At 44.2% G+C, this 25,862-nt stretch overlaps 1 protein-coding gene across 2 annotated transcripts; it reads left to right on the top strand.

Moving 5' to 3' along the window:
* Positions 1 to 419: 419 nt before the first annotated feature.
* MRPS33 (mitochondrial ribosomal protein S33) lies at positions 420 to 21,695 on the top strand. Of its 2 annotated transcripts, none has more exons than XM_068277850.1 (3): positions 420 to 581; positions 16,612 to 16,849; positions 20,991 to 21,695. In XM_068277850.1, exons 2-3 carry the CDS (start codon positions 16,635 to 16,637, stop codon positions 21,094 to 21,096), a joined length of 321 nt encoding a protein of 106 aa, XP_068133951.1. In that variant the 5' UTR covers positions 420 to 581; positions 16,612 to 16,634; the 3' UTR covers positions 21,097 to 21,695. The 2 variants fall into 2 exon arrangements, with proteins under 2 accessions (XP_068133951.1, XP_068133950.1); XM_068277849.1 differs by having other exon boundaries at positions 421 to 581; positions 16,608 to 16,849.
* Positions 21,696 to 25,862: the final 4,167 nt, after the last annotated feature.

The following is a 25,862-nucleotide window of genomic DNA, read 5'->3' as shown; positions in this document are numbered from 1 at the left end:
GTGTACAGATGAACATATAGGTGAAATATATGTAAAGCATGATTGCAGCATGTGGGTATTGTGTGCAAACATTTCTGCTCTCTGCTCGTCCCTCCTCCCTTCTCTGTCCACTCCCTGCCCTCTGTCCATCTTCTCCCCTTCTCTGTGTGTCCACCCCCCTCCCCTTCTCCTGTCCACAGACCTGTCCTGCTGTTCATTTCACCCCCGAATGCTTCCGGTAGTAAAATGATCCGAGATTCGGATCAAAGATCCGGATCTCTTCAATGATCCGATTCGAATCATCCGGATCATTGAAAAGATCCGAACTTCCCATCTCTAGAAAGCACTAAGGAGGCGTCTGTCAGCTATAGATAGACATAGTAATGCCTGAATGGAGTGTGCAGCTATTGATTAAGCTGGACTGAGGGAGAGTCACCATGTGACCAAAGCAGGAAGCCCAGGCTGAGTGGCAAGTGCACGAGCCAGGAAGCCAGATAGAGGTGAACATGGATGCAGCTGCCTGATACTGAGTGGTGCGTCTGTGGTGGGCAGAAATCCTGATAGAAGGGGCCAGCCAGGCTCTGCTAATCAATTGCGGAAGGGTAAGATGAGTTCTCCTTATTATTAGGTTTGATGGTTTCATGTTTTGTCAACTGCGGGCACCCGCCCTCCTCCCTATTACTGCACATAAAGGGGAGCTGAGTCTTTACTTAAGAGCAAGGGGGTCACACCAGGATCATATATGACTGGAAACAAACATCTCTCTTTTTCTTTCTTTTCTGCACCATTCATGATCAATGGCTTTTTTTGCACAAACAGGCTGTGTGCATCTTCTAACCCAGATGTCACTGAGCCATTCTACTGAGCATTTGTTCACAGGGAGAATGACAGAATCGAATCTGTCTAATCCCTTCATCTTCCAACTAGTCACATGGCCAGAGACCATTCTGGAAAAATGTCCCCAAATTCCTGCCCTATAGATATACTGGATTAATAGTGTTCTTTACAAGACATATTCATATTGGGGTCATGGCGATGCTATGTTAAATTTGTCGGGTTTAGCACAATCAAATAAACATTTATTATTTTACCTCCTCTGTCAATCTAGCAGTTCTAGCAGCCTTGCACCCCACATATGACTGTGCTCCTGGCTGCCCCTTCTGCTGTGCAGCTATGCATCCTGTATGTCCTCCCAATCCGCTTATGAGGCTAGTCTACTTTAGGGAACCCAGCAGGAAACCTCATAGGGAACAGTTGTCCAATCTCTTACAGAACAAAGCATTGTGATTGGCCAAATAGTTTGAGCATAGTTTTTTACAACCTATTGGAAACCTATAAGCACCTTCCCTTTCATGTGACAGTGGTTTTCTGCCCCTCCCCTTTCATGTGACAGTGGTCTTCTGCACCTCTTCTTCCATGTGGCTGGGCTTCTGGTCCTCACAGGTTATCATGCTCCTGACTTTCCTCCTAAAGATGTCGCGAACATAGAATTTTCTGTTCACAAACGCTGAAAATGAAAAAGTTGTTTCAAGGGGTCTAACACCTGGACTGTGGCATGCCAGAGGGGATCCATGCCAAAAGTCTCACCAAAAATTACAAAGTTAACGCAAAATCGAGTTTTAATCCCTAAGGGCCCTTTCACACCAGAGGGCTTTTTCGGCGTTTTAACGCCACGGCCGAAGTTGGCGTTTTGCTTGGTAAAAGAAAGTCCATATACTTTAATTTTACCATTCACACTAAACGCCGCGTTTTGGAGCGTTGCGTTTCAACGCTCCCAGGCGCTTTTTCTGGGCCTACCGCGGCGTTTCTTATTACAATTGATAGTGATGTATTGGCGTTAAAACACCTTGAAAACGCCTTCAAAACGCCTGCAGCCAAAACGCAGCGTTTTAGCCTTTTACCGCTGCCTGTAGTGTGAAAGAGCCCTAATCACATTATGCAGAGCTCCGGGTGTCAGTGGGCTGTGGACTGTCTCACAAAGATAAATGCAATCGTACTATCAGAATACAGTGAATTAATAATGCACAGGAGTGGTTCTGTGCCTGTAACTTAATGAGGCAACAGCAGTAGTGTGCACACAGCTCTGGGTGTCAGTGGGCTGTGGAGTGTCACACACACAAAAAAATACAGGAGACCAATGTGCTGTTTGGGGTGCTTTCACAGCAAGTGAGGAACAAGAACACAGGCCTAGCTAATACTTTCCCTACCTATCTGCAGCTAGCCTGTCCCTGCTCTCACTAACAGTCAGCAGCCAGCGGAGAATTGATTCAATATGGCCACCACAACCTCTTTTTTGATAGGGGGATCCAGGAAGGGGTGCAAGCTGATTGGCTGCCATGTGTCTGCTGACTGTAAGGTAAGGGGTCAAAGTTTAGCTCAATGATGATGTATAGGGGGCAAATCAAACAGGCCAAATGTGAGCTATTCGCTGCGAATGCAAATAGCCGATGTTCGCAGAATACTGCTTGCCTGCGAACTGTTCGGGCCATCTCTATTTCCTTCCTCACTATGTGACCACATTCTTAGCGTCTGCCTTGGTGCAAGAGGCTAGGTGGTTTGGTGCCAACTCTTGGTGCTTGCCAGCTTACCATCTGCAGTTGGACTCTTGCTAGGGCTCAGTATCAGCAGTCGACAGGCGCCCCCATAGATTTTCAGTGCTCAGTCCTCATAGCGCTTCAGTGCTCAGGCACCACATGGTCTGTTTTCTGCTGAGGAGTAAAGGGGCCCATACACTCAGCCGATTTTCTGGCCGACCGATTGATCCCGATCGATCGATTGATCGTTTGCAAATCAGTTGGCTAATCGACCGATCAATGGCCGATTTCGATCGATTTTGATGGATTTCCATCGAACTGGCAGGGTGGAAAATTTAGGTCGATCTGATGAGATTGCTTATCAGTTTGCATTGGCCTTAATGGAAATCTGATGGCAAAAAAATGCCATCAGATCGAATTTCAATAGATTTCAAACTGAAATCTATTGGAATTCTATCCTGGTAAAAAATGTTCTAAAAACGCATCAGATAGATCATCAGATGCATTTCTTATCTATCTGCTGCCAATCTGACGAGTGTATGGGCACCTTTACGCTACCACATGTCCAGTGCTGACCGGTGTGGTGTTACAGCTGCTGCCATTTGGCTGCATTACATTGCACCACAGTGGTGCTTGTGAGTGGTTGCTTCACAAGCGGGAAGTTTTTTTTTTTTTTTTATTTTTTATTTTACTACTGCGCACATTTAACCATTTTAGCTACAGGGATGTGAGTCTCACATCTGTGGCTGTTGTGACTGGGACCGGCGGTAGGGAAACCGAGGATCATAGAAGGTCGGCACGGGACATGACAGCTGCAGGGGGCTGATAGAAACCCCAGGTAAGTGTCGTTTTTTTTTTTTTTTTACCCCTCCACAGAACCAGTTTAAATTGGTCCATTTTGAAGCTGCATATATTTGCATAAAAATTAGCATAAACTAAGTAGAATTTGCATCTCTTTGATCATCCCTTCTCCTCACTCCCCACCTATCTGAACATCCGACAATGATGCAAACCTGAATCCTGTAGTTCAGGCAGCATCCTCTGGGGGGCAGCAGCGCTGTACACAGGTACAGCAGAAGATCTTCCTCACACACTCTGCTGCTGGCACACTAGGAGAGAGAGAGCTGCTAGCTAGCTTGTGCCTCGCATCAATATTCACTGCAGTCCTAGCTGGCCCCGCCACCATGTGGTGCTGTGTCCGATTGTGTTGCCTGGTAATTTACGCTACTGCGCATGCGCAGTACAATGCTTTACTGCTAGATTTCCTATTTTATGTTGTGGGCGATATCTCCGTAGCCACACCTCCTACACTACCCAAATTTTCAGGGTAGGGATAGGATCCCCCGTACTAGTTGTGTGCCAAATTGCAGCCCCCAAAACCTGCCAGTTCCCGACATAGGTTTATTTGTGCTATCTCGGGAAACTGAGGAGTTTGAGGGCTGCAATTTGGCACAGAGATAGTACCCTACCCTCAAAATTTGGTGCGTGTTGGAGGCTTGGCTGTGGAGATATTTGGAATAATTTGTTTAAATTTGCCACACTGAGCATGCGCATAACTCGGTACAAAAGGCAGCTTCTGGGCAGCATGATCGGACACAGCATCGGTAAGGTGTCTTAGAAAAGCCTCCTAAGGGAAAAAGAAAGGGGAAAGGAGGTACTCACAGTGCAGCATTGATATTCTAGAGTTGTTGTAGTAGCGGCTGCAGTGTGGGGTTCCCTGCACACTGCAGATCCGGTTTCCGATTCTGATTCCAATTTATGGTTCCGATTTTTCCCTGCAACTATTGTGAGATACTATAAGTGGAGTAATGCATCAATCTTTCAGGGATTCACACTCAGCGGCTGGATTTGCACCCATTCCTAGTAGCTTTTCCTCTCATATACCTATAAGACCGGTGAGGGCATTTCTTTTCTTTTTTTTTGGTGGTTGTTTTTTTTTTTTCTTCTCTATATATTTTTTTTTATTATTTATTTTTTTATTTATTTATTTTTATTTCTTTTTATTTTATTCTATTCTATTATATTATTTTTCCTCGTGTAATTTTTCTTCTTTTTGTTGTTGTTGTTGTTGCTGTTGTGTTATGTCTATATAATTGGATTCAGACTATGATGTGAAGATGCGCCCAGGGACACAGGAGCACGGCTGTGAAGTCATGTTGATGGAAGTCCGGGCAAGATAATAGGCTGAGTCTGAAAGAGGAAAAAAAAAAAAAAGCCTCCTGTGCAATGTGTGTAGTGTGTGTCCTCTTCCCCACCCCATTCACGCATTCATATGAATTGGGAGCAGGATACAGCTGGTATGGCTTATCCTGCTGCTGCACAAGTTCCCGGTGATGTTAAATACTATTCCCCCTCTAGGTCCACGTGGATAGTGGGGAATAATGTAATACGGCTTCCAGCTATTGCTGGAAAGTGAATGACAGTTTTTTAGAAGCAACTTTAGCTCAGTCTTCTGACGGCGCCAAAGTTACTGACTGTGCACCGCTACAGCCGTAATTCCTATTACGGCCTATGATGGCGCTGGCTGCGCCCAAATCTCCTGCGCTATAATCACAGCGCTCTCCATTCACTCCCTTAAAAGCAGGAAATGGGAGGGTGATAGGAGGTACAGTGACTGGGAATGAAAAGAGGAACGGACAACACACAGAAGTATGTGTATCCAGCATGAACCTGCCGTTATTCCAACTTTATTATGTTTTATTATTAAACTTTATTTATAAATCCCAAACATGTTACACAGCACTGTACAATAGATATGGATGACATTACAGCATCAAACAACATTACACAGAGACATAAAAGTGTTCTACAATGGAGCACAGAATAGTGATGTAGCAATGTTGGGTAAGTATACCGTAGTAGGCGAGTCACTGAGTTCATATGGTGGCGGAGAAGAGCACATGGGGGGGTGCTGCCAAATAATCTTACAATTTGAGGACGTATCTACCTTATGCTAGGTACATACGATACAGTTTCCTGGCAGATTTACCTGCCAGATCAATTTTTTCCAACATGTCCGATCTGAATGTAGATCTATTTTCCGATCAATTTCCATAAAAGTGAATGGAAAAAACGATCGGACATGTTGGAAAAAATCGATCTGGCAGGTAAACCTTCCAGAAAATTGTATCGTGTGTACCTAGCATTAGGTAGCTTCACCTTGAATCACTCTCCTAAGTAAAACATACCTATCTAATGAACCTCCCCTAAGGCTTCTTGCACACCAAGACGTTGCGTTAGGTGCCACGTTAAGGTCGCATAACGTGCACCTAACACAACGTATGGTGCTGCAAGAGAGGACGGTAGAGTGAGTCGCGTTAGGCGACTCTATCCCTATAAGGTCTCCCAGAGTGGCGCTGATTGGCCGGCGGGACCACGTGATGCGGAGCGAGACACTCCGCATCACGTGGTCCCGCCGGCCAATCAGCGGCCGCCAGTGCAGTGAATATTAAGTAGCCATGTGCGCGGCTACTGTAGCTGGCTCTCCCTGCCTCCTCTCCGCCCCCCACTGAGCATGTGCAAACAGTCTAACGCGGCTATAGCCGCTCTAACGGCGTAGCATGCTGCACTTTCCGGACAACGTGCAGCGTTTCATGTAACGCAATGTGGCTGTGTGCCCACTTGTGTTACATTGCTGTGCGTTGGGGGAGTGTTACAGGAGCACTAACGTGCGCCTGTAACGTCCCTGTGTGGAAGCAGCCTAAAAGTGGTGTGGGCTTTTGAGGGAGCAGCGAGCATTTGTCTGTATGCGGGTCTGCATCTTGTCTGGCCCTGTGCTGCAACTTAATGTATACACTTCTGAGAGAAAGAGGACAGAGTCTGGTCTTTCTGTCCCTCTATCCATGGTGGGTGGGTCTCAGAGACACTTGTCAGTTGCTCCAGTGCTATGGCCCCGTTTACAGTGGAGCATTGCAGTGTGGCATTACATCCATGGTACTGCGGCTTGCCACACGGCAATGCACCAACTATTGTGATGTTCACAGAGTGGCTGGGGAGTTGTGGTGCAATGTATTACCCTAACACGCGACGCGCGGTAACAGTGGAAGTGTAGCCTACTTGTCATTGAAACTGTACCCGATGGAATGCATGGGTAAGGTGTGGCGCCGCTGTCTCTAAAGCTGCATTGTGCTCCGGCTGTCACTGATCACTGTGAACAGGGCCTAACAATAACAGTGACTTTTTTGCTTAGCAAGGCCTGACAGTAGTATAACTGAACTGGTAGTTCTAAGCTCTGGTATCCTGTAAAATGAACCCTATATGAGTGATATGGAGGCTGCCATATTTATTTTCTTTTAAGCAATACCAGTTGTCTGGCAGCCCTGCTGATCTATTTGGCAGGGCTGTGGAGTCGGTCCAAAAATCCACCGACTCCGACTCCTCAGTTTAGGATTCCACCGACTCCTCGACTCCAACTCCTCTAATTTGCATATTACAATTTTGTTGATTAAAAGTATGTAACATGAAATTCGTCTCTTAGGGCTCGTTTCCACTATCGCGAATCTGCATGCGTCCAACGCATGCAGATTCGCACATGTAATGCAAGTGGATGGGCCTGTTTCCACTGTAGCGTTGTTGAGGTGCGTTTTTTTTCAGCGGTGAAAAAACGCACAAAAGAGCCAACGAATTCGCCTGAGAGTGGAACGCATGCGAATCGCCGCTAATGTATTTAATAGGAAATTCGCATGCTGTTTTGGTATGCGAATTTTCATGCGAATTCGCATGAAATCAATGGAAAAGCACACCGGCATTGCCATGGTTAAATTCGCATGCATTATCATCCATGCGAATTCGCATGCGAATTCGCACGAAAATTCGCATGCACACGCATGCAAAATTCGCATCTGCATGCGAATTTTGCCGCAGCGATTTCGCAACGCAATAGTGGAAACGAGCCCTTAACTGCCAACGCTTAGGAATTTTACAAGACAACTGAAGTGAGAAGGATATGTAGACTGCCATATTTATTCCCTTTAGACTAAAACTAGTCCTTGGTAAGAGGACTTGGAAAAGGTACAAACCGGAACAAAGAACATCTATCAGGCCCTAGGCAATGTAACTGTGGGTACATGTAAGAATGATGTGCAGGTACTCTGCAGGGGAATGAGGAGATTGTAAACAGACAACACCTCTGTGTTCAATGTGCACAGCATTCTCAGTGGATTCCCTGCAGCTCTGTGGGGAGTGCATATGTAGAGTATAGTACTACTGTGTAACAAAGTAAACCTGAGACAGATGAAATTAAAGTTTTATACATACCTGGGGCTTCCTCCAGCCGCCTTCAGGATAATCAGTCCCTCGTTGTCCTCCTCCACCACCTGGATCTTCTGCTATGAGTCCAGGTACTTGAGCCAGTTGGGCGTAGTGCGCATGCACACACTCCGCCGCCGGGAGCGTACTACACCTGTGCAGCACTATTGCGCAGGTGCAGAATGTTCCTGGCTGTGGGAGCGGCATGCGGCCGGACAGCGCTGACTGGCTGAATTACCAGGACTCATAGCAGAAGATCCGGGTGGTGGAGGACAGCGAGGGACTGATTAGCCTGAAGGGGGCTGGAGGAAGCCCCAGGTATGTATAAAACTTTACTTTTCATCCATCTCAGGTACCCTTTAATTTGTAGTCACCAAACCAAATTTGGTTACCAGGGCCGGTTTAAGCAACAATGGGGCCCCAGGGCAAAATAAACCTGGGGGGCCCCCCCAACATATACCCCAGAACAAAAATCGGCATTAGAGAACCTTTATTGCAGCTGGTATAACAGGGTGTGAAGTCCCAATCGGTTGGAGCTCCACATTCTGGCTATCCCAGCCTGCATGGGGGACAGGGGGTTAAAAAGTTTCAGGAGGGGGGACCCCACATCATTTAAAAAAAAAAATTCCCACACTCTAAACATAAAAAAAAAAAAATTGGGAAAATAGGAAAAAATGCCAGGGATCTTCATACAGCCATATTGCGGCTGTATAGCGATCCCTGGCCAAAACGCTGTGGCTGCATATAGACCCCCTGGAAACCCCGTCAGGAAATTTATTGCGCTTTCGTTTGATGCATGTAAAATTACACTACCGTTAGGTTTGCTACTAAAAGTGACATTTACCGCATTTAAAAGTATACTTTTTTCCTTCAAAACTTTAAAATCGATTTTCTCAAAAACTATAAGGTCTTTTTGAAAAATTGTTTTTTACTCTTATTCCTAATGAACTCCTTAACATATCCTGCAACTTTAGGGTTTCTAGCATTTAAGGTGGATTTGCTATTAACCATTAAAGTCGGCAGGTTTTTAAATGTGTATTTTTTTTTCCTTTGAAACTTTAAAATCGATTTTCTCAAAAACTATAAGGCCGATTTGCAAAAATTTTTTTTCCTCTTGTAGCCACTGGGGGCCCCTACAAGCTCTGGGGCCCTGGGGCAGCTGCCTCCTTTGCCTTAATGGTAGCGCCGGCCCTGTTGGTTACATACATTTGCATAAATCAGCATCAGTGCAGAATTATTTCCATCTCATTGACCATCTCTATTAATGACACAGCTACACATCAGGCTTTATTCTTACAGCATAGATGTTATTTAGTATATATAAGAGATTCCTGTGTACACATCATATATACAGTCACAATCAGATATGTATATCTGACCTTAAAAATACGGGGACTGCTTTATTGAAGCAGCACAAGTAACTAATTTTGATTGGTTTATTTCATTTTTGTGGACTAAGCACAGCTATTACTGTATATATACATTATTTTTAATGACTATTATCTGAGAAATAGAACATTTTATCATATTTTCTATTTTAATTACAGTTACAAATTCATTAGGAGTCGGAGTCAGTGCATTTTTTCCCGACTCCAGGCACCCAAAATTGCCCGACTCCACGACTCCGACTCCACAGGCCTGCTATTTGGCTGCAGTAGTGTCTGAATTACACCAGAAACAAGCATGCAGCTAATCTTGTCAGATCTGACAATGTCAGAAACACCTGATCTGCTGCATGTTTGTTCAGTTTGTGGCTGAAAATAATAAATATTAGAGGCAGAGGATCAGTCGGACATCCAGGCATCTGGTATTGCTTAAAAGGAAATAAAAATGGCAGCCTCCATATACTGTACCTCTTATCTCAGGTTCACTTTAAATGTTAATACAGTGTCATGCTATAAAGGATTGTAATTATTATATTTGCCTGGGCCCCAGTTTGGGGTAATCCTCTATTTTATGTGAACGATGACAGGGCTAGTTTATGTGCTTAACATGCGGCCCTGCCTGTCTGTTTTCAGCCGCTCAGATATGCTGTGATTGCGTATTTAAAGAGAATTTAGCTTAATGGCTGTCAGTACGCTTTATTTCCTTGACGTGCCGGGAATTTGTCTAAACACCTCTTAGCTGCCCTGCCTGGGTCTGCGCCATGCTGACAGGGCGTTTGATAGATTAGTGACAAATGCTAAGGAAATACCTGTTGGTGTTATTTGGAAATGACTCAATGACTTAATAGTCTGCAAGCTTTGGTGTCGGGCCCTGTTCTTAAAGAGGAGCTGTTAGGTATAAGGTCTCAGAGAAAATAAACACATATATCAGTAGCTAAAGATTGGCTGTACTTACATTACATATGCATTTCACTGTCCACGTTTGGATTTCACAGAATTTGTATATAGTATATGCAGAGAATGATGCTCCTGACAGCCCATGGCAGGTTCCATGTTTGTGAAGCCAAATGTGTCGTCATGTCCTGCCTGCTTCTGATCACAGAACAGCTCGTACAGAATAACACAGTGTGCAGTGAATATTAATGAGCCATGTGGCTAGGAACAATAGCGGACTCCTGCAGAGTAATCTTCCCAGAGATTTATCTGTGCTGTGAGTTTAGAAGCTGCTGAAACTTGATCCCGTCTTCTCCTTAGCAGCCGAGGGGAGGGCCCCAGAATGCTTTGCAGTATGGAATGCGGCTTGCGTCCTCCTTAGGAGCTTAGCTTTGGTGATAAGCACACATTAAATGTAAGAGAGATTTTTATCTTTAGTAATGTCTTTTGGCTTCTGTCTAAACTGTTTAACACAGGAGAATAGAGGTTTAAATTAGCTTCTGCAGCCTGACAGTTACTCTTTAAAGAGCCACTGTTGCGAAAATATAAAAATTTAAAATATATATGTGAACACATAAATAAGAAGAATGATTCTTCCAGAGTAAAATGAGCCAAAAATTACTTTTCTCCTATGTTGCTGTCACTTACAATAAGTAGTAGACGTCTGACATTACTGACAGGTTTTGGGCTAGTCCATCTCTCCGTAAGGGATTCTCAGCATGGCCTTTGTACTTTATAAAGACACTCCCTGAAAAAGATTTGTACACTTGTATTCAAAATTATTCAACCCCCACTGAAATTGAGTGTTTTGACCAGTTTGACATTGATTTTGATCATTTCAGTCATCTTGTTTACAATTAAATCAGGGAGGCACTTGTAAGTCAGACAAATATAACATAACATTTATAATGAAATAACCACAAATGTCTTTTCTGTGCTCACATCATCAGTTTTATTCAACCCCCAAGTGACATTCATTCTTAGTACTTGGTACAACATCTTTTTCCAGTTATAACAGCTTTTAAACATGGGTATCTACGGGTATCTTAGCCCATTCTTCATGGGCAAAAACCTCCAGTTCAGTCACATTCTTAGGCTTGCGTGCTGCAACTGCTTTCTTGAGTCCCACCAGAGGTTCTCAATCGGATTTAAGTCTGGTGACTGCGATGGCCACTCCAAAATGTTCCAGCCTTTAATCTGCAACCATGCTCTAGTGGACTTGGAGGTATGCTTGGGATCATTGTCCTGTTGAAAGGTCCAACGTCTCCCAAGCCTCAGGTTTGTAATGGACTGCATCACATTTTCATCCAATATCTCCTGGTACTGAAGAGAATTCATGGTACCTTGCACATGCTGAAGCTTCCCTGTACCTGCAGAAGCAAAACAGCCCCAAAGCATGATTGACTTCCCACCATGCTTCACAGTAGGCAAGGTGTTCTTTTCATCATAGGCCTTGTTCTTCCTCCTCCATGGGCCCAAACAGTTCTAATTTTGTTCCATCAGTCCGCAGAACACTATCCCCAAACTTTTGTGGTTTGACCACATGACTTTTGGCATACTGCAGTCGACTCTTCTTATTCTTTGTAAACAGGAAGGGGTGCGCCTTTTACAGCATTGGGGGTTGAATACTTTTGAAAACAACTGTATATAGATGCTGGCCAGCCTCCCTGCTTACTCCACACTTTTTTTTTGTAGTTGGACGGAACAACTGCTATTCACTAAGTGCTTTTGCAAATAAACAAAACCATGAGAATCCCCCATGAGGAGATGGGCTAGTCTAAAACTTGTCGATTCTGTCACATTTCTACTACCTACTGTAAGTGACAGCAACATAGGAGAAAAGTAATTTATGGCTCATTTTACTCTGGAAGAAACATACTTCTTATCTATATATGTTTACATATACTTTACATTTTAAGATTTTCACGACAGTGGTCCTTTAAAGGGAAATTCCACTTTTAGTTAAAAAAACGTAGAGCCTATTTGTAATTTAGGCCCCTTTCCCACATGTGCCTGCTGTGGGATCACCACACAAAATTGTACTCATATGACCCTGTTGCAAGGTCCACCAACAAGGGACATATGCATAGGCCCGGCCCACGCTCAGTGACGCACTCCATGCTGGACAGGAAGTACATCACTGGGATTCTCATCAGTCTGCACATGTGCGCTGCACTGCGCTCTGTCATTCATACTTACTGCGTTGCCTTAGACTTGCATTACTGCATAATCTGTGTGGTAGGGCCAGTTTCACCCGCATTATGAAGATTTGAATACTTCCATTGCATTAATTATGAAAGTTTCCATGGACTTTCATTGACTTAAGAGAAACTGTGACCAAGAATTAAACTTCATCCCAATCAGTAGCGGATACCCCCTTTCCCATGAGAAATCTATTCCTTTTCTCAAACAGACCATCAGGGGGCTCTGCATGGCTGATATTGTGGTGATACCCCTCCCACAGGAAACTGTGAGGACCATGGTCCTGGCAGTTTCCTGTCTGTGAACCTTGTTGCATTGTGGAAAATGGCTGTTTACAGCTGTTTCCAACTGCCAAAAAAGCATGCAGCAGCTACATCACCTGCTAGCAGTAAAAATGTCACCATGTGATAAATGTCAGAATGTAAATCAGGGATTTAAAAGATATTACAATGGGCAAACACTGACTAAATCACTTATACATAATTATTGTAACAATCTAGCACTTTTTTTTTTTGTATTGCATTATTTTCACCGGAGTTCCTCTTTAGCCGGAGTCTTCCTCTTTGGAAAAAAAGCTTACTGCAACACCATATTGTTAAAGAGCCCTAAAGGGGTGAAGGAGGAGAAATGGCGGGAGAAGGCATGTAAGGAGAGCTGTGCTGATCCCACCTCTCCCCCCTGTTCTCCGTCTCGGTAGTCTGGATCACTGCGCTTGCGTTGGCACCAGGGCTGTGGAGTCGGGCAATTTTGGGTGCCTGGAGTCGGAGTCGGGAAAAAATGCACCGACTCCGACTCCTAATGAATTTGTAACTGTAATTAAAATAAAAAATATGATAAAATGTTCTATTTCTCAGATAATAGTCATTAAAAATAATGTATATATACAGTATATATACACAGTAATAGCTGTGCTTAGTCCACAAAAATGAAATAAACCAATCAAAATTAGTTACTTGTGCTGCTTCAATAAAGCAGTCCCCGTATTTTTAAGGTCAGATATACACATCTGATTGTGACTGTATATATGATGTGTACACAGGAATCTCTTATATATACTAAATAACATCTATGCTGTAAGAATAAAGCCTGATGTGTAGCTGTGTCACTAATAGAGATGGTCAACGAGATGGAAATAATTCTGCATTGATGCTGATTTATGCAAATGTATGCACTCCCTTTGCTGATGAAATCAAATAATTTGATATGTTGTTAAAATTTGGTTTGGTGACTACAAATTAAAGGGTAACTGAGACGGATGAAAAGTAAAGTTTTATACGTACCTGGGGCTTCCTCCAGCCTCCTTCAGGCTAATCAGTCCCTCGCTGTCCTCCACCACCCGGATCTTCTGCTATGAGTCCTGGTAATTCAGCCAGTCAGCGCTGTCCGGCCGCATGCCGCTCCCACAGCCAGGAACATTCTGCACCTGCACAATAGTGCTGCACAGGTGTAGTATGCTCCTGGCGGTGGAGTGTGTGCATGCGCACTACGCCTGACTGGCTCAAGTACCTGGACTCATAGCAGAAGATCCAGGTGGCGGAGGAGGACAACGAGGGACTGATTATCCTGAAGGCGGCTGGAGGAAGCCCCAGGTATGTATAAAACTTTAATTTCATCTGTCTCAGGTTTACTTTGTTACACAGTAGTACTATACTCTACATATGCACTCCCCATAGAGCTGCAGGGAATCCACTGAGAATGCTGTGCATATTGAACACAGAGGTGTTGTCTGTTTACAATCTCCTCATTCCCCTGCAGAGTACCTGCACATCATTCTTACATGTACCCACACTTACATTGCCTAGGGCCTGATAGATGTTCTTTGTTCCGGTTTGTACCTTTTACAAGTACTCTTACCAAGGACTAGTTTTAGTCTAAAGGGAATAAATATAGTAGTCTACATATCCTTCTCACTTCAGTTGTCTTGTAAAATTCCTAAGTGTTGGCAGTTAAGAGACGAATTTCATGTTACATACTTTTAATCAACAAAATTGTAATATGCAAATTAGAGGAGGTGGAGTCGGAGTCGGTGGAATCCTAAACTGAGGAGTCGGAGTCGGTGGATTTTTGGACCGACTCCACAGCCCTGGTTGGCACAGCTGTGAGCGGTTTGTTTTTCCGATCCGCTCAAAAAAGCATTGCATGTACCATTTTTTTTTTTTTTTTTTTAGGCGATTTTGCCTCAATGGACAGTGTAGAAAAAACGCAAAACGCTCACAAATCGCTTTGTGCAGCGTTTGCGTTTTTAAGACTAAATACATTGTATTTATTCTTTTCCATGTCAAAGAGTTTCACTTCCTGACTTACGTCAGGGAGTGAATTAAAAAAACGCTCGGTAAAAGCGCTTTTCACAAAAACACAAAGCCCACCCAAGCGCTGGGAATTGGAAAAAAAATTGCATTAAAAAAAAGCCCAGCGCTAACTCGAGCAGAATGCAATGTGAACAAGGCCTCTGGGCTGGTTTCCCCTGGCTGCCAAATCGCATCACACTGAAACAGAAGCCAGTGCATGTCAATGGAGAAGTTTTCCATTGCATGCAAATTTTGCAATGAGACCCGGGAAAAGAATCGGATGCATGCTGCAGATATCCGCAGCACGCATCCGAATCCCATAGGCAGGAACAAACGGCCGCATCATCACCCGCGGGAATTTGCAGTGCAATGCGATCGCATCCGTGCAATGGAAACAGGCCCTAATTTGTTAATAAAACAGGAGCAAATGGACAACTGTGCCATTGCTCGCATAGTTCTCATATTCACGCGACCTTGGATCCATTGGGAACATAGAGAAATGCATGGAGAATAAGTGATCCCATGCTAGTGAATGAATCTCCTGACTCCACCCACCTCCTCACTCTGCTGAGCGAGAATAACTCTTCGTAGCCAGCACTGCAGCCCACCATTGACACCCCTTACCCAGTTCTTCCCTGCTCTGTGCCTAATAAATCATTAAAGTGAATCTGAAGTGACATGATGAAACACAAACTTGAGTTATCTATGCAAAAGAGCTTCTCTGAGCTAGTTAACCAGCTTGGTCAAAGTCAGGACTTTTTTTTCTGAACAGCTTAAACAGATAAGCAGTGAGAGACAGCTGGAGATAAGGTTTTACTGCAGGAAAGTTCAAAGGGTCATTATTTCTGCTTTGTTTTCCGGCTTAAAATAGGGTGTGGATTCTAAACTGCAGCTGTGACAGAATGATGCAGTGTTATAAATAAAGCTATATACAGTTTAGGTTCATAAAAATGTGTCCACTTTTTCTAATTTTGGTTCTGTACCACAATGAATTTTTAAATAAAACTCAGATGCAGTTGAAGTGCAGACTTTCAGCTTTTAATTCAGTGGGGTGAACAAAAGGATTGTATAAAAATGTGGGGCAGCTAAAGCATTTTTCAACACAATCCTTTACAAATTAAATTGTACTGGAAATAAAACGTTCATTTCTAATACTTGGATGAATCCCCTTTGATGGCAATGGCAGCCCGAAGTCTTGAACATCACCAGATGCTGCCGGTTTCCTCCTTTTTTAATTCTTTGCCAGGCCTTTACTGCAGCAGCTTTCAGTTGCTGTTTGCTTGTGGCTTTCTGTCCAAAGTTTTGTCTTAAACAAGAGAAATGCATGGGTTAAGATCAGGTGCCTGATTTGGCCATTCAAGAATTTGTCCACTTCTTTGCTTTTCATAAACTTCTGCATTGCTTTGGTTGTATGTTTTGGGTCATTATCCATTGTGCCTTATACATTATGCATCTAGACTGCCAGGGAGGCTATATTGGAGGTGAAGTCTTAGACCACCCGAGAAGCCATATGGGGAAGGGGGGGGGGGGTCACTAGCCACTGGGGACCTGTTTAGGGGTGCAAGAGAGGGGACCACTAAACAGCAGGGACCCTTATAAGGGAGGGAGGGAGGCCATTTGACACCAGGGAACTGTGTAGGGGAGGGAGGGGGGCACTAGACACCAGGGAACTGTATGGGGAAGAGAACGAGACACCAGTGAACTGTATGAGGGAGGGAGTGCACAAGACACCAGGGAACTGTTTAGGGGTTAAGAGGAGGACCACTAGACACCAGGGGGCTGTATTGGAGAGGGGGGGCCCTAGACACTAGGGAACCATATTGGAGAGTGGGATCAACTAGACACCAGGGAACTTTATAAGGGAGGCCATCAGACACCAGGGATAAGTGTGTGAGGTGGCCACTAGGCGACTAGGGGTTGGCTCGCGACTTGATCCCAGTGTTCAGTTTTTGCCCACTTTGTATTGTAGTTTGACACCGCTGAACTAGAGAATAATTTGCTAATCATTTTTTTGTTCCTTTTTGTTTTGCTTGTGGCAGGTAGAGTGCACGCCCCACGGCATCACCATGTCTTCCTTGTCTAATTACGCCTTCCGGATGGCCTGTCTCAGCGCCAGGATTTTTGGAGAGGTTGTGCGGCCCACGGATAGCAAATCTATGAAAGTTGTGAAGCTTTTCAGCGAACAGCCAATGGGCAAAAGAAAAGAGGTTTATGACTGGTACCCCCCGCACCACGTCTACACCCCGCTCATGCGCCACCTGAGATTCATGGGACTTTACAGGTAAAGCAATGACCAGTGCACTATAATACCTTATAGAAAATATATACAGCCAACATCCCTGAAGGCATTGTCACATGAGCGCTGCTGCGTTTTCTTGCGTTTACAATGCTGGGCACTAGTCCTAATATGACATTTTCTTTATTCCTTTTCTGTTTTTCAGTACAAGTGTTAAAAAAAAAAAAAAGCTTAAGCAGTTATCTATGCAAATGAGCTTGTGGAACAGCTCAAGCTTGAGCAGTTATCTATGCAAATGAGCTTGTGGAACAGCTCCTCCAATTTAGTCCAGTTTCCTGGAAAGTAAATAGAAGGAAAAGGGTTATTGTTTGGCTGAGAAAAGGCAGTTGGTAAAGTATTAATGCAGGGAAGATCAAAGGGTTTGTTTTTTAGCTCAGCAAGGCAGTTTTTACATCAGACTGTCACTGCTGCAGTTTAGAATGCAATCGTAAAGAGAAACTGACCAAAAATTGAACTTTATCCCAATCAGTAGCTGATACCCCCTTTTACATGAGAAATCTATTCCTTTTCACAAACAGAGCAACAGAGGGCGCTGTATGGCTGATATTGTGGTGAAACCCCTCCCACAAAGACATTCTGAGTATGTACTCTTGGCAGTTTCCTGTCTGTGAACCTTGCTGCATTGTGGGAAATAGCTGTTTCCAACTGCCAAAAAAGCATGCAGCAGCTACATCACCTGCCAACAGTAAAAATGTCACCATATAATAAATGTCAGAATGTAAATCAAGGATTTAAAAGATTTTACAATGGGCATACACTGACTAAATCATTTATACATAATTATTGTAAAAATGAAGCACTTTTTTTATTACATTATTTTCACTGGAGTTCCTCTTTAAAGGTAACCTTAACTCAAAAAAAAGTTTTACTTACCTGGGGCATTTACCAGCCCCTTCAGCCATGCTGTGCCCTCGCAGTCACTCATGGCTCCTCTGGTCCTGGCAAAAACGAAACTAGCTGGCAGCGGGGGACCAGAGGAGCCATGAGTGACTGCGAGGGCACAGGATGGCTGCAGGGGGCTGGTAGATGCCCCAGGTAAGTAAAATGCATGTTTTTTTTTTTAGAGTTAAGATTCCCTTTAAAGGACAACTGAAGTGAGAGGGATATGGAGGCTGCCATATTTATTTATTTTCTTTTAACCAGCCTGGCGTTCTATTAAGAATAAAAAAAAAACTATCGCATGCAGCCAACTCCGGCGATCAGAAGTAACAAGAAAGGCCGCGATGAGCTTGTTGTTTCGCTTTCCTAGTCGCCATGGCGACGAGCGGAGTGACATCATGGACGTCAGCCGCCTCCGATCCAGCCCTTAGCGCTGGCCGGAACTGTTTGGTCCGGCTGCGCTGGGCTGGGGGGACCCTCTTTCGCCGTTGCACGCGGCGGATCGCTGCGCTGCGGCAGCGATCAGGTAGCACACGTGGCTGCCAAAGTGCCGGCTGCGTGTGCACCTTTTTATTTGATAAAAATCGGCCCAGCAGGGCCTGAGCGGCAGCCTCCGGCGGTAATGGACGAGCTGAGCTGAGCTCGTCCATACCGCCAGGCTGGTTAAGCAATACCAGTTGCCTGGCTATGCTGCTGATCCTCTGCCTCTAATACTTTTAGCCATAGACCCTGAACAAGCCTGCAGCAGATCAGGTGTTTCTGACATCATTATTGTCAGAACTGACAAGATTAGCTGCATGCTTGTTTCTGGTCTGGTTCAGACACGACTGGAGCCAAACAGATCAGCCAGGCAACTGGTATTGCATAAAAGGAAATAAACATGGCAGCCTCCATATACCTCTCTCTTCAGTTGTCCTTTAAAAGTGACTCTGAAGGGGTAAAAAAAAGTGCCCCTCGGGTAGACTTACTTCAGGAGTGGGAAGCCTCTGCAGGCTTCCCTCATCCTCCTCTGCAGCCCAGTTCCAGCAGTGGGACCCCTGACAGTAGCAGCTTTCTGTTTGGGTAAAAACAGATACTTACCTTGGAAGGGGGAAGCCTCTGGATGCTAATGAAGCTCAGCAGCCCGATCCATACACGAGACACCCTACCCCCCCCCCCCCCCCCCCACCCCCAACAGTCCACAAAAATAATAATACAGTGGAGCGGTGCACTAGTGGCGTACCGCTTACTGATCGGGTCTGCTCTACTGCGTGTCTGCACAATAGGGCGGACTCTGCGCCTGCACAGTAGGGCGGACTCTGCGCCTGCACAGTAGGGCGGACTCTGCGCCTGCACAGTAGGGCGGACTCTGCGCCTGCACAGTAGGGCGGACTCTGCGCCTGCACAGTAGGGCGGACTTGATCTGGCTTGATTTTTTTCCGCCGGAACCCGAGCAGTAAGCCGCTAGTGCACCTGAGCAAGACGCTCCACTGTATTATTGTTGTGGACTGTTCGGTGGTCTCGTGGCTGGATCGGGCTGGCTGACCCTCATTAGGATCCAGAGGCTTCCTCCTCCCAAGGTAAGCATCTGTTTTTTTTTTGTGTTTAACAAACTCACAGATTCTCTTTAAAAAAGAAGCCATTTAATTGAAAATAAATAAATTAAAAATAAATATGACACGAGTTCTGGTGTCTGGCGTGACAGCAAGCGTCAGTACCACGTGACACCAGGTACATGCAGTGATGCTACATGCGTCGATGCCACTGGGTACAGGCGCTTGCAGTCACACTGGAAGAGGACAGGATTTTGCTGTCAGATAGGTGAGCCTTCAACACTAGACATGGGGGGACGGGGGTTTCATATACACTTAGGGATCAGTCGGTCCTTGCGATATCAAATGCCGTTACCGATGCACACCTGATTGAACCCTTGTTTTTTCCAGAAATCCGAATCGATCCTTTTCAACGCTTTTGTCTGGAAATTGAAAGAAGGATCTGGCATTCATTTTGCAGTAGAATTCTCATTTAAGCCGATGAGATTATTAAATTGAAAAGCTGAGCGACCCGTAAAAATCAAGCAATGTATGGGCACCTTTACAGCTAACCTCAGACAGATTTTAAAAGAATCAGCCTGGGATTGCACAGCCTATACGTTGTTGTCCGCTGTTGTAGTGGCTGGGTAGTGTAATGATTTAGGGCTCCGCCTCTGACACAGGGGACCAGGTTTTGAATCTAGGCTCTTCCTGTTCAGTAAGCTAGCACCTGTTCAGTAGCAAGGCTCCCTAATGCTGGGCATACACGGAGTTTATTTCCCTTATCAATCGAGCTGCTGATGGCTCGATTGATAATATCCGACAGGTCAGATGACCTGCCGGATAGATTCCCCGCTCGATCCCCGCCGGCGGGGAATCGAGCGGCTGATAAGGAGCACTGGCGGGGACGAGCGGGAATCGATCCGGAGGCTAATCGGCCGCCAGATCGACCCGTGTATGCCCAGCATTACACTGCTACTGCCTACAGAGCACGTGCTACTGGCTGCAGTGCGATATAAATGTTATTTGTCTTGCCTATTTGTCTGTCATGTCTTGTCTTCTGCAGCTTTAGTAAATCGGGGCCCAACTATCAAATAAATCAATGGATTGAGTTGAATTCTATTTTGCTGACATCATGCAGGTCTCTTGCAAATAATTGGACTACCTGTGTGGTTTCAGTGACGTTGCCACAACAGAATGTATGGTGAGGGTAAAGCAGACCCAAACCAAACATTTTTGTAATTAAAGATATTTAGTTGCACCACTCTGACACATACAAAGATAAATAAACACTCCTTCAAGCCTATGAGCATTTCAGTGCATGCTTTTCACCCTTCTTTTCATAACTTGGGTTATACAGGTGGCAGCCATTACTTCTGAGCTTAGTAGGAGGTTTTAGATCATGGGTGTGTTTGTCATCAGCTACCCTCCCTCACAGGGGCGTCATCTATGTGAAATCTCACACAAGCTGAGATCACCTCCCCTGTGACATAATCAGTAGCAGCCTGTGTTTTGTTTTTGTTTTTTATCTCTTTCACCAGATTGCCGGATTCTGTCCCGGCAATATGAAAGGAAGGGAGGGGTTCCTCCAATTAATGTAAAATATTTTATATTTGTCATTATGCAGATGAAAAAAGGCTGCTATTTATTATTATAAGTTAGAAAATAGATTTTATTTCTGAAATCTTGTATTTTTAATTTGGGTCCACTTTAATTTCTGCTCTGTTCTCTTGCAGGGACGAACATGAGGACTTCAAGGAAGAAATGAAACGCCTGCGCAAACTACGTGGCAAAGGCAAACCCAAGAAGGGTGAAGGCAAGCGGGCGATGAAGAAGAAATAGATTTGAAGAAGCTGACCGCTCAGTACTCATACTCCTGAAGAAATGTTCTCCTGTTCTGCCCTGCCCCTCCCCCTTCCTGGAGCTTCCCCTCAATGTAACCATAAGCACATACATCTGTGTTGTGGCTTAAGATTGGGGCAGCAGCCTCCACCCACTAGGCTTTCTTTATAGCAATGGTATCTGCCTGTGTCCCATATCTGGGGTGAGGTTAGAAGGCTGCTGCCTTCCAATGGTCTTATGTCACAGTACAGAGGTAGGTGCCTCCAGTTAGGCTTATATGTGGGAGGGGTTTGGCAGAAGGATAGCTAAACTCATGTTCATTCATCTTTCACTTGCTCAATGGTCGTTTGCGAAGGAGTAGTATTGGCAGATGCATTGGTTTTGCACAAACCATCATCTTCTCAGTAAATCACCTGTTGTGCCTGAGAACCATCATTGGCCATTGTGCTTTCATGGCATTCAGCTGGTTTCCTGTGAACCATTGTCTGACGACCAGTCGAAGATCATTCATTTCCAGGGACTTTTATATGGAGTGTATGTGGCTTAAAGAGAATCTGTACTCTAAAATTCTTACAATAAAAAGCATACCATTCTATTCATTATGTTCTCCTGGGCCCCTCTGTGCTGTTTCTGCCACTTCCTGCTGCAATCCTGGCTTGTAATTGCCAGTTTTAGGCAGTGTTTACAAACAAGACATGGCTGCTAACAGCATGTGATAGGCTGAGAGGAACTCAGTGTGTGTCATACAGAGTATGCAGGGGGCCTGGAGAGGGAGTTTATAGCTTCTATCCTATCACAAGCAGCCCTGTACATTCCTGCCTGAGTGCCTGAGCCCAACAGTGGAAAGAAGATTAGATTGTATAACAGAGATAACACAGCCACTGTGCAACTAGGAAAGGCTGCAGTAAGACAGACCACATTAGAACAGGTATAGGAAGTTATAGGGTAGAAGAAATAAGGATGAAAATTTTGTTACAGAGTCTCTTTAAAAGAAAGATGAGACGGAAAAAAAACAATTATACATACCTGGGGCTTCTCCAGCCCGTTGTCTCCCACACCGTCCTTGCGAGCAGCCTCGTTGTGGTCGTCCAAGTATATCTTCCAAACGCTGCCAGTCGCCATGTAGTGTGCATGCGCAGCCCAGTTGTGCACACTCCCATCGTGCTCCCGGCAACGTAAGTGCAAAGTAGATGCGCGTCCGGCCTCACATGCGCAGTACGGTGAAGATTTAATGAAAAACAAGAGAAACAACAACCGAGAGCCCCCAACAGTGTATTACCAATGGTAAGAAGAATTATTTGAATGAAAGTGAAAGGATTATACTGACAAGTGTAGGTTGCCAGGTATAGGCAACCACTTATAACACATATGGGGACATTAGACCTGTCCCCACTCAGGCTAAGAAGTCGCTCTCTGTAGTCGGAAAAAACAGGGTGATCACACCCTTCCACCAGGTGGATAGAACTTTGCAAGAAGGGACAGAGGCGCCAGCAGAATAAAAATGTATCATATATAAAACCAATAAAAACGATGGGGGTAGGGGTGGACTTGCCTCCCCAAAAGTCACAACGTAACCACTATGTATGCACTACTTAAAAGTTGTGCAAGTAGGTGCAGCGCCTCTATATAGAGGCGCTGCACCTACTTGCACAACTCTCGAGTTACTCCTTTTTGTGTTTTGCCTGAGGAAGCGGGCTTGAGACCCGCGAATCGCGTTGCAACTGTTTTTTGGAGTATCTATTAAATAACCTGTTTATACTATACCTAGTGGTTACGTTGTGACTTCTGGGGAGGTAAGTCCACCCTTACCCCCATCGTTTTTATTGGTTTTATATATGATACATTTTTATTCTCTTGGTGAAGATTTAATGGACAGCTAGCAGCAGATCGAGGCAGCCTGGGAGGATGGCAAAGGAGCCAATGGGAGGAAGCCCCAGGTATGTATAAATGTTTTCTTTTTTACACTGTAAAGGACCACTATTGAAAAATGTTTACATTTCCACATATAAAATGTATATTTTTTCCTGAGCAAAAATGCACTTTCAATTACTTTTTTCCTATGTTGCTGTCACTTACAGTAAAAAGTAAAAAGCAGATGTATTTTGGACTAGTCTATCTCCTCATGAGGGATTCTCCACATTACTTTTTAGTCTGTACAAAAGTACTTCAGAAAAGGATCTATATATAGATGCTGGCCGTCCACCCTACTTGTTTGAATGCTCTTTTGGTAAATCTTGTAAATAAAGAGATACCTGAGAATTCCCCTTGAGGCGATTGACTAGTCCAAAACCAGTTTTTCAGTACCTACTGTAAATGACAGCACATGGGAAAATAATGTATAGTGCATTTTGCGCTGGAAGAAATGTACATTTTATAGGTATTTATTTTCAATTTCACAATTTGTTGCTGTGTTGGTCCTTTAAAGAGAATCTGTATTGTTAAAATCGCACAAAAGTAAACATACCAGTGCGTTAGGGGACATCTCCTATTACCCTCTGTCACAATTTCGCCGCTCCTCGCCGCATTAAAAGTGGTTAAAAACAGTTTAAAAAGTTTGTTTATAAACAAACAAAATGGCCACCAAAACAGGAAGTAGGTTGATGTACAGCATGTCCACACATAGAAAATACATCCATACACAAGCAGGCTGTATACAGCCTTCCTTTTGAATCTCAAGAGATCATTTGTGTGTTTCTTTCACCCTGCAGTTCTCATGCACTGAAGTTTCAGGCTGCTTGTTTCTTCCTGCAAACAGCTTTGCCCTTGTCTGTAATTCTTCAGTATGTGAAAGCCCAGCCAGCTCAGAGGACGATTTATCCAGCTTGTAAAAGAGAAGAGAGAAGCTGCCCTAATCTAAATAATACACAGGCAGTGTGCATAGAGGGGCCTGGAAGGGGGAGTTCATAGCAGAACCACAACACTGAAGAACTTTGCAGCCTTCCAGACACAGGCCGACAAGTCTGACAGGGGAAAGATAAATTGATTTATTACAGAGAAAGTGATAGTATAAAGTGCTGCAGTAAGCCAGAACACATTAGAATAGCTTTTGGAACTTGTAGGATGATAAAAAACAGGATGCAATTTTTGTTACGGAGTCTCTTTAAGGCAGTGCAGGGTGCAGAGGCTGTGTGTTGCAGTGCAGTGCCCATAGCAATCAGGTTTTAGATGAATCAGAGGAGTTATGATTGTCTGTCATTCCTGCTTTCCTTCCTTATATGCTGCCATACTGTATAGGAGTGTATGCATTTCCTGTAGAATGAACTATTTCTGCATTTCAGTGGATTTTTTTTATGTGAATGTCCGCAGTAAAACAATGGTGCACATAAAGTACTTTCTCACCTCCTCGTTTTATTATATTTAGCAACTGAAATGCTGCTGAGAGGAACAAAAAGCAATTGTGCGTAAAGAGAAACCATTACCAAGAATTGAACTTCATCCCAATCAGTAGCTGATACCCCCTTTTACATGAGAAATCTATTCCTTTTCTCAAACGGCTCATCAGGGGGCTCTGCATGGCTGATATTGTGGTGATACCCCTCCCACAGGAAACTGTGAGGACCATGGTCCTGGCAGTTGCCTGTCTGTGAACCTTGTTGCATTGTGGGAAATAGCTGTTTACAGCTGTTTCCAACTGCCAAAAAAGCAAGCAGCAGCTACATCCCCTGCCAGCAGTAAAAATGTCACCATGTGATAAATGTCAGAATGTACAGTAAATCAGGGATTTAAAAGATTTTACAAGGGGCAAACACTGACTAAATCATTTATACATAATTATTGTACAAATGAAGCACTTTTGTATTACATTTTTTTTCACTGGAGTTCCTCTTTAATAAGACAGACCTCATCCATTATCATTACCATCGGGGGGAGACAGACAACACATGCTACAGTGATTCTGTGATCATTTTAAGGCCCATATACTGTACATCCTCAATCAGTGTTGTCCGACGGGGATCTGATCTAACCAAGGGTTTATTGTAGGGCCGAACCTGTGGAGACTCCTTGTAGTCTTGCGAGCGAGCAATGTGTTCTGTTCTATGCAGGGGATTGCGGGAGTGACTCCTCGTGGCGGGCAGAGTTAGTAGGGTAGAACAATGCTCTCGGCCACAGGGACGTATCAGTAATATCGAGCCTATGGAAACAAACACCCCCCCTTCCGGGTCAGAGCCCCCTTCCCCTCTATAAACCGCATCCTTTCTCACGCACATGTGTTATGGTTGCCTGTGTTTTTTGGCTTTGGATACTTATATTTTTGGAAATATCTCATCTTATTCCCTCTCTGTCCTCCTTTTCTTTTTTGGTACTAACATTTTTTAATTGAGGAATATCAAATGAAGCAGAATACAACAGCAATCTGTACAAGAACATGTCAGTAATGAGCATATTATTCCAGTCCTCAAAGAATTTTAACAATATATCCGTTCCAATGGAAAACAATGTTATAGTCACAAATCATAGTACCAAAAGCTATATAAAACCTTTAAACCTTTTAAAAAAATGTTGGAACAAAAAAAGCCATATAAGCCAGTCACAACCCGAACCCACGCCCCTAATTTCCATGATCATTTTAGCTTGATTTCCCATCATGATCCTCCCACCTCCCCCACAAAAGGCCCATTTAGATTAGGATAGTTCTTCTGCCATAACTACATTAATATCCCAAAAGTCCCATATTTTTTCAAAAGCCGGAACAGTATTATTTTTGGTAGCTGTCAAATAATCCATATCTCAAATAAATTCTATTTTAGATCGTACTCTCTCTATTG

This window comes from Hyperolius riggenbachi, chromosome 3, assembly GCF_040937935.1.
Source record: "Hyperolius riggenbachi isolate aHypRig1 chromosome 3, aHypRig1.pri, whole genome shotgun sequence".
Classification (NCBI taxonomy): domain Eukaryota; kingdom Metazoa; phylum Chordata; class Amphibia; order Anura; family Hyperoliidae; genus Hyperolius; species Hyperolius riggenbachi.
The sequence above is the reverse complement of the archived record's forward strand: the minus strand, read 5'-3'. Positions and strand labels throughout refer to the sequence as shown.

What these genes read in the sequence shown, in the direction of transcription:
- MRPS33 (XM_068277850.1), top strand. Translation starts at nt 16,635, where the DNA reads ATGTCTTCCTTGTCTAATTACGCCTTCCGGATGGCCTGTCTCAGCGCC. An exon ending in AGATTCATGGGACTTTACAG is followed by an intron (nt 16,850 to 20,990) that starts GTAAAGCAATGA and finishes GTTCTCTTGCAG; the next exon opens with GGACGAACATGAGGACTTCA.